A 9,500-nucleotide genomic window follows, 5' to 3' on the forward strand; every position below is an offset into this window, starting at 1 on the left:
TACGTACAGTACAGTGTTTTTATTAGATCTTTATCTTTATACTTGAATGTATTATTTAGTAGTGATAGCATACTATTTGCTTTATTGGCTGCATATTTAATTTATTTGGCCCATTTCAAATCACTTGATATATAAACACCAGTTTCTTTTTCAAGTTTTGACTTCAATTTCCATTAATGTATTGTTATCAGCCATAAAATAAGAAAATTCTTTATTGTTTGAACCAAAGTGCATAATTTTACATTTTTCAAAATTTAATCCTAATTTCCATTTTGTAGACCATTCTTCAAATTTGTTAATATCATTTTGAAACACGTGTGAATCATTTTGAGAAGAAAAAGGTGCAATTATCTTATCATCATTAGCATGCAAACAACATTCGTTATTAAAATATTTTGGTAAATCATTTACAAATACCAGAAAAAGGAGAGGACCTAAAACAGACCCTTGTGGTACACCACTAAGGACATCAACCCAATCTGTCACACTTTCACCTAAAACCACTCGTATTTTTCTGTTAGCTAAGAAGCAGGCTATCCACTTAAAAAGTTTACCAAAAATACCATAAGTCAATAACTTTGATAATAACTTTTTATGCGAAATACTATCGAAAGCTTTTTCGAAGTCTGTGTACAATACATCTATTGATGTTCCTTTAGGAAACACATCCATTAAAATATCTAGGTATTCTAATAGGTTTGTTGTACAACTTTTGCTTTTCATAAAACCATGTTGTTTTTTTTAACGTAAATTATTTTTTATCAGGTAATGTATGATACAATCAGCTATTATTCTTTCCAATACTTTACATGGTATTGAAGTTAACGAGACTGGTCTGTAGTTTAATGCTTTTAATTTGCTTCCTTTTTTAAAAAGTGGCATAACATTTGCCTTTTTCCACATATCTGGTATAAACTCAAAAGAATCTCTCCTTCGCCGGTAAGGAAAGAAATTTCCTCACCGGTTTTGCCGTAAATCTTACCTTCTTTTAAGGAAATTAATTCCTTAAACTATGCGAAAGGAAAGAAATTAAACTCTTACATAAAGCGAACTAAATTATCCCATTAATATATTTCCTTAAATTGAGGGAATTCTATCACGGCTCAGCTGTAAAATAAGGAAATGCTTAAGAGATTTTACCTCGTGGTAAAAAAGAAAATTCACAGTTCTATTGCAACAAGGAAGATTTAGCGTATCTTATCATTGTTATAAATAAATTCATCATAAATTTGTTTTCTGTTTAAAAAGCAAGAAAATAAGAAAATCTAAAAAGAAGAATTTTTTTATTAACCTGTATTAATTTAGTACCTTTAAAACACATTTTTTTAAATTATTGAACTTCTTGTCTTGGAATTTATTGGTAGCTTTTGCTTGATATAATCAAACTATTATTCCAATACTGATGTTAAAATAGCAACGTATAAAAAAAGGTTTATTGTATTTTTAGTTTTAGATGTGGTGTATTAAATTATGTTACTATTCAACTTTTTAAAACTATATTAAACAAGCAATAAACTAAACAGTAACTTTTTATATCAAAATAGTTCATTGAAAACTGTTCTTAATTTTACTTTTTTTTTAAATGTATTTTTTTATGTAGCTTGTTTGTTAAAGTATCAGCTGTGCGTATCCACCAGGTAATTGTATGTAAAGGAGGTCGTAGATAAGTTTATACAAAATTTAGGTTTTCAGGTTTGTTATGCTTTTACTTTTGGCTGTATAATGATTAAAATTGGTTTCAATTTTCATATAATATGTGCTTATTTAAAAAAGCTTGATTGTTGGAGTATCAGCTGTACCTATCCACAAGATAATTGTATCTAATCGAGTTAGTAAATAAGTTTAAACTGAACTTTTAGGTTTGTTATCCTTTTACTTTTTGGTGTCAATGATTAAAATTTGCCTTAAATTTTTACTTTCTACTTTTTAATATTACTATAAATTAAATTTTTTTTTGTATTGAAATAGGTAAAATTTTATTCCAAAAGGTACTAAGTAATATCTATTGAAAACCGTTTTTTTTTTTAGGTGAGTATTCTTTTATTAGTATTGATGGAGAGTTCTGAGTGTTTAATTCTTCACATGTTTAACCAAGATCGATTGAAAAAAAAGTAGTTGTGTACAAGTACGATAAAGGCATAGCTGGACTCTTATCGTCAGGTTAATATTTTTGTCTTATAGTTACATAATTCAGAAAAGATCAGAACTATTAAAATATTTTAAAACCCTATTTTAGTATGAGTTTACATTGTTTTGTCTGCGAAAGGTCTTTTGGTGCGTTAGACTTAATGGTATGGCATTTAAAAAGGGCACGTGCTGTCTATGCACATAATGACATTCCATGTGGCCAAAGTGACTGCCCTAAAAGATGTTCCAGTTTTCGCAATTTAAGAGTGCATTTATGCAAGTTTCACCAGGATTTGATATATGTAAACAATATAGAATTTACATGTGATTTTTCTAGCCAATATTTATTTAATGATATAAATAATGTCTCAACAGATGAGTAATTGGGATGCAGTGTAGATTCTTTAGATAATAGAGATAGAAGGAATATACAAGATAGTATGCAGAAATCATTTGTTTCATTTATTGCTAAGCTTCAAGCACGATCTAACAATCTTTTGATAAATGCACAATTTGTAACTAAAGATGTTAAGGAACTACTGCAGGATTCACTGCAGTTAACTTTAGAGCATGTTCGCTCCGTTTTTAATGAAGTAAATATTGATGAAAATGTTACTTGTATCCAAAATCTTTCTAAAGATCTTGCAACTGTGACTACTTGCATTGATAAAGTTGATACAGAACATAAGCTGATGTCATATTTAAAAAAAAATTATTTTTATATAGTTCCACAGCCAGTGTTTCTTGCAGTAAGGAAAGAGAAATGCAAATCAGTTTCATTAGGAAGTTACAAAATGAAAGACATACTGGATACTGCTCAATATATTCCTATTAAATTATTATTAGCACGAATAATAGTTAAATGTAAACATCACTCCTTAAGTTTAAATTGATATGACCATGCAGGTAATGATGGGAACATAATTGATTACTTTGACACTGACTCATACAAGCAACATCCCTATTTTTATAAATTTCCTGATGCAAGGGTTTTACATTTTTATATTGATGGGTTTGAAACAACTAATCTACTTGGTCCGCATACATAGATACATAAAATGGAGGCTCTTTATATGACGGTGAGAAATTAACATTCAAGATTTCTTTCTAAAGAATCTTCAATTTTTTTGGTGGGCATGTGGTATGCTCTAGATGCTAAAGATAAAACACGGTCTTATGATATAGTTCTTGCCCCATTAATAAAAATGTTGAAGCAATTAGAATCAGACGAGGGCGTAAAAGTCTCCATTTGCAATCAAACAATAACAGTGCGAGGATCTCTAGCACTTTTTTCTGCTGATAATTTGGGTTACCATTCATTGTTTGGATTTTTTGAGAGTTGCACGGAAATTCTGTAGGTTATGTGAAGTGATTAAGGAGGAAAGTCAAATTAAGTTCCTTGAAACCAATTATGTTAAACGAACTAAAGAGTCTTATGATCATTCCGTTAATTCAGTTGGTCAACCCGATTATAAGGAGTCTGAAAGCGGAATTAAAAATTTTTAATGAACTAAAGTTCTTTCATGTTATAGAAAATTTTGCTGTTGATGCAATCCATGATTTATTGGAAGGGATAGTTCCTATTGAATTAAGTGATGTGTTAGGTAGTTTAAGTGCTGATGGGTATATATCTCTTAGCGAATTTAATTTGTTGTTGACTGAATTTAATTTTGACTCTTCTGACAGAAATACTCGGCCCACAAATTTTGTGTCTTTTCAACAATTAGAAATGACTGCTTCAGAATGCTGGTGCTTAATCCGAAATATACCATTCAATATAGGACACAAATTTCCGCGAGATGAACCATGTTGGAATTTACTTTTGTTGCTTATGGATATTTTAGACATAGTCTTTGCTCCAAAAGGTAATGTTGGGTTATCAAGCTATTTATCACACCTAATAGCAGAGCATCATCAAAGTTATCTCCAGTTATTTCCACATGAATGTTTAACTCCTAAACATGACTTTCTTGTGCATTATCCTACGGCTCTACTGAAGCGTGGACCTCCATGCAGATACTGGTGCATGCGGTTTGAATCTCGACATAAGTTTTTTAAACAAGTTTCACGAAGTACCCACTGTTTTAAAAACATTGCATTTTCATTAAATAAGCGGGGTCAACTTGCTTTAGCAAATGCTTTCATTTCTCACTCAGTATTCAGTAATTGCATCATCAATGGAAAAACATATGAATTGTTTGTTAATCAAGTTGAGCCTAGTGACATTAATCATTTTTTGCAGACAAATTTTTTATTATCTCAAACTGAAACAGTGCATTTTTTAAAATGGTTTGAAATTGGGCATTATAAAATTTTAAAGGAAAGTGTTATGTCATGTGGTTTTAATGATGGTATACCTGAGTTTGGTTTTGTTGAAAGTGTTATATACCTTAATAACACCATTTTCATGAAAATGCGGATGCTTACAGTTTACTACTTTGATAGCCATTTTCATGGCTATTTAGTTGATTACAATCCACAATCAACACTTTTCTGTAAGCAAGTCCATGAATTGAAAGATCACATTCCTTTAAACATTCACCAAGTTTTTTATGAAGAGAAAGAGTTATTTTTTGTTGCTCCCAGATATGTTCTTTTTTAACCTTTTTTTCCAACATTTTGTTATTTTACGTAGTTTTTGTATTATATATGTTTAATATGTACCTTTTGTTAATTAAAATTAAGAATTTATGTTTTTTACATTTTAAAATGTAACATGCATAACCATGGCATAAGCAAACTTAAGCATTCTTGTTTTTTAGTTTTGTAATACCATTTTTTATCATGTATGTCTTCACTAGTCGATTTTGATGACATGGTTTGACTATTCTTGGTTTGTTCGAAAATGTTAATAAATTGTATATGCTATAAATTTTAATTGCAGTTATTTTTATAATTATTAATAAATATTTCATACTTATATATATATATATATATATATATATATATATATATATATATATATATATATATATATATATATATATATATATATATATATAAATCTGTGTGTGTGTAAATTATATTAGTGTTTTCTACAAATACAGTTCTCAATATTCTTAAACAGAGAAGTAATAAATTAGTAAAAAAACACTTATCTATCTTTTCCTTCTACAGGCTGTTTCACCTTCAATAGGTTCATTAGGAAGTTGATGACCTTATTAAAAATCCTACAATAATCATTAATATAACAAATTATTTGACTAAGATGTAATATAATGACATCATATAACGCATTATTTAACTAATATACTAATGCAAATTTATGTAGGAGTTATATTTATCAATTTCATTTGATTCTAAGTAGATTAAATCAATAAACAACTATTAAAAACAATTAAAATCCAAAAATTTAATTTTAATTATGATTTTTATTTGACTGATTCAAAGCATGATTTAAATTGATTTTAATCAACTGATTCAAATCGATTTAAATCATGCTTTGATTTAAATTGATTTGAATTCAAAATAATATTTTTAATTGTTTTGTGGTTAGTATAGTTAATGTTTAATAGTCTTATAGTTGTTTTTTTTTACATTTAGAATAGTTTTTTATTAATAAAGAATTTTAAATTTTTGAAACGGAATTTGCAATAATGTTTTACAGTCATTTTGTTTAATATATTTAACTGTTTTAAAATTAGTTTGTTTTTAGTGCACACAAAATTTGAGATAGATACAGATATCCCACTAAGGTTTGTTATGGAATCTGATGGTTGCGAAATTGATCCAGAAGATTTTCCATTTGTGATACGCTCTGATACTTCAATTATTGTATTACAACTAAATGAGAATTGGAATGAGGTAAAGTATTGTATTTAACATTCAAATGAGGAGTTACCCTTTTATTTGAATTTATCTACTTTATAAAATGAAGTGGGTATTTTCAAATAAAGTTATGAAATGTAGTGGGTATTGCCAAGAAATACATATTTAAATATTTTTCTCTGATTTTTATAGGCTAGTATATTAATATTTATTGCATTAAACTATTATTAAACAATTCCATATTTAGAATATGAGAGAAATTCAAATCCCTGTTATGGCAGCATCTGCTGCTGTAACTGATACCAGCCACAGTAGTAATATTACTGATGCCATTACTCCATCATTTCATTCAACTAACAGTAACATAGAGGTAACTCCAACACCTTTTAAGGCCCTATCTAGTGTTTTTATGAGTCAAGCATCACTTGAGTCTTTTTTGCTTCAGCATAGCAAGTCTAAGCTGCATATGTTGCACTTAAAAACTGTTAGGCACAGCATTGCTGAAAGAGTCTCCATCACCTATGTCACAGCTGCTAAAGTTATTGACCTGTATGGTTTTTACCCTCCAAAAGACAAACTAAATATGGTAAGTGTATTCCTTTCATGAATCACTGGTCTAAAACCAGAAGATTTTTTTGAGCCTCAATCTCACAAAGGTTTTTTGGCAAAATGCATTGAAAATGCTCGCAGAAAGCTTAATTGCAGTGAAAAACGCTGGATGGGGCTCCAAAAGATAAACGAGGGGAACAAAACAGAAAATAAATTTTTGATAAAATTACTACGTTAGAAATTCATAAAAAGGGTGGTATATTCACAGAAGATGATTTTTCATTTGTTGGTTGTTATAGAGGATTAGAAGTATGTGAATTTTGCGAAGGTATAACGTTTGTAGACACTCTTTTCATAGGTATAATGTTATAAGGTATATAGGTATAATGTATAATGTTAAAAGGTTTAGTTGAAATGTATTATGTTTGGACACACTTTTTTCATAGTGAATATGGTTCAAATGATTAATTGTCACAAATCCAACCAATACAATATTTTATCTTTTTATGTGTTTCTTGTTCTTATCATGGAATAAATTTTTTTCATTTTTTATTTTAATGAATTATCAGGTGCTGATGTTAAAACTGAAATTTTTAAACAGGCAACATTGTCTGCAACAGTAATTTCTGAAGATTTCATTAATTATCTTTTTCATATGGTTTTTATGGATAGGATTAATGGGTTTAAGGATGAATAGTTCTTTTTATTTAAGTTTTTAGTAAAGCATCTTATAGCCTTTATTTACAAATAAAAAATATTAAGATTTGTACTGTTATGGTATTTTTTAAATGCCTAACTTAAAAAATATATATTACTAATTGTTGTTTGTCCTGGACATATCTCATAGTGCCTTATTGCCTATTAAACATAAGATAATATGTGCCTCTGGTTTTGACGGCTAGCTGTCAGTTAGGCAACTTTTTTCTTTTCGTTAGGCAACTTTATAACAATTTAGTTTGTGGAAATCTATCATTTGGTAAAAATGAGATATATGCTATTTTACTTTACCCATTTACTTATCAATGATTTTGTGTTTAGTTGCTGCAAGATTTTAGACGCATGCACCCAGTCGCAGCTGATTGTTTTATTACACGCATGTTGACATTAATTCTGTCTATTCTTGCTTATTGTTCTAACTCGATACTGGAATACCTACAAAAATGTACTAAAGAGGCAGCTATTGGGGGGTCAAGTTAGTTTTTTTTTAATATTTAATTTCAATAATAGCTTTTTTTTATTACAATGAAAAATAATTTATTTAATAATATTGAGACTAGTGAACTCACAATCGACAAATTTGCCAACTTATTAAGTTTTTGCTCTAACTCTTGTTTTTGTTTTTCATAGATGCTCAGGTAACATCTGCTATTAAAGCATTGATCTTTTTGTTACCGATGACTGGAAAGAAACGGTTAACAGCAAAAGAATCATTTGATTTACTGATAACATATGTGGAGGTGGACCATTTTTAATGAAATGCATAGTATATAATGAATAATAATATGAATAAAATTTCAGTTATTTGTATTTCTTGAAATTTTAATTGGAAACATAGTTAATGCTGTCTAAAGATCTTTTATTTCTAACAATATTTTTGAACATTTATTATAAGTAACAAGTAGTAGTAATAACTTTATTTGCAATAATACTAATTTTCTTAAAAATTATATATATATATATATATATATATATATATATATATATATATATTTAGAAAAAATATATGCTTAGAATAAATTATTGTAAGTTAATTTTGAATTCTTAATTTAGCCAGGCAGCTCCATTAATCTAACAGAAAAACTGGCTCATCCAAAGTTGTATATCAAGCAATCTGCTGATGATAATAATCAGCTAAATGGATTATTGTTTGTGATGGCAAAGTCTGTGTGGCAGGATTTAATATGGTTGAGTGCATTTACTATTTGTTTAAAATGTTTTGGGTGTTTTCTTTAGAATATCCAAATGGATTGGAAATATTTTTTAAATTCCTACAGTACAAAATTTATCTATTAAGTTTTGGAAAAGAAAAAACCCCCAGTTCAGTTAATAGTGTCGATCGACTTTTTCAATTGAACTAACAACTTTTTTTTATTGTTGTCCTGTGTATATGTATTTATTATTGTTAAAAATGTAACTATGCCACTCGCAAGTTGTAATCTCAACATTTGTAAATTTTTACGGTGTAGTATTTGCAGATTATAGTTTTTAATGTATATGTATTTTTTTATTGTTGATATCGATTATGCGTTTTTCAAAAATAGATTTGAACTTACAATAATAGTTAATATTACAGTAAAAAAGTCTTACTCTAACTGCTGTAAGCAGTTAGAGTAAGACTTTTTTACTCTAACTGCTTACAGCAGTTTAGGGTTAGGAAAAAGAAAGTAAGTTTTAATCTAAGTTTCTTATAAGGAAGTTTTACTCTATTATTTGATTATTACTTATGGGTTTCCTTATTTCAAGGGAATTCGTTTTGAGGAAAATAATTTCCTGAATAATTTATTTCCTTATTTCAAGTGAAGTTTTCCTAGTGTCAAATATAAGGGATTATTTCCTTAATTTTTCCCTTAAAAATAAGGAAAGATTTTTTTGAGTGTAGTACCTAATTCAATTAATTTTTTGAACATTAAATATATAATAAATCATACATTTCATTTTAAGATTCGCCTTTAAATTCAATTTCTCAATTCACGTTATTGAAATGACTTGAGGATAATTCATAATTTCCTTTTTGATATAATCTAATGGATTTCTTATGTTCTTTAGAAGACTTTAGAAGACTAGAAGACTGAAAAGATCATTTATTAGGTAACAACACTTTAGTAAATGATGACCCTGTTTGACATTCCCTAAAGGAGTTGAGTGAGTTATAGAAATAATTTTTTCTTTATTGTTTGTAATAATAAGGTCTAGAAAATTAGTTGATTCGTAGCTTACTTTTTGGAATGTTGGTTCACATACACATTGAAACAGAAAACATTCTTCAAGATATTCAATATATTTATTAGTTTGAGATTCATTATCGATTGCCAAGAAAGGACAATCATAGTCAGACC

The 9,500-nt window shown here is 28.1% G+C and overlaps 1 protein-coding gene across 2 annotated transcripts; it reads left to right on the forward strand.

Moving 5' to 3' along the window:
- Nucleotides 1-7,492: 7,492 nt before the first annotated feature.
- Nucleotides 7,493-8,579, forward strand: LOC136078945 (uncharacterized). 2 transcript variants are annotated; one of them, XM_065794747.1, is made up of 3 exons: nucleotides 7,493-7,636; nucleotides 7,792-7,901; nucleotides 8,215-8,579. In XM_065794747.1, exons 1-3 carry the CDS (start codon nucleotides 7,504-7,506, stop codon nucleotides 8,395-8,397), a joined length of 426 nt encoding a protein of 141 aa, XP_065650819.1. In that variant the 5' UTR covers nucleotides 7,493-7,503; the 3' UTR covers nucleotides 8,398-8,579. The 2 variants fall into 2 exon arrangements, 1 of the variants encoding a protein (XP_065650819.1); XR_010637803.1 differs by having other exon boundaries at nucleotides 7,507-7,636; nucleotides 7,792-7,927.
- The last annotated feature ends 921 nt before the right edge of the window (nucleotides 8,580-9,500 follow it).

Source organism: Hydra vulgaris, chromosome 04, assembly GCF_038396675.1.
Source record: "Hydra vulgaris chromosome 04, alternate assembly HydraT2T_AEP".
In the NCBI taxonomy this organism is placed as follows: domain Eukaryota; kingdom Metazoa; phylum Cnidaria; class Hydrozoa; order Anthoathecata; family Hydridae; genus Hydra; species Hydra vulgaris.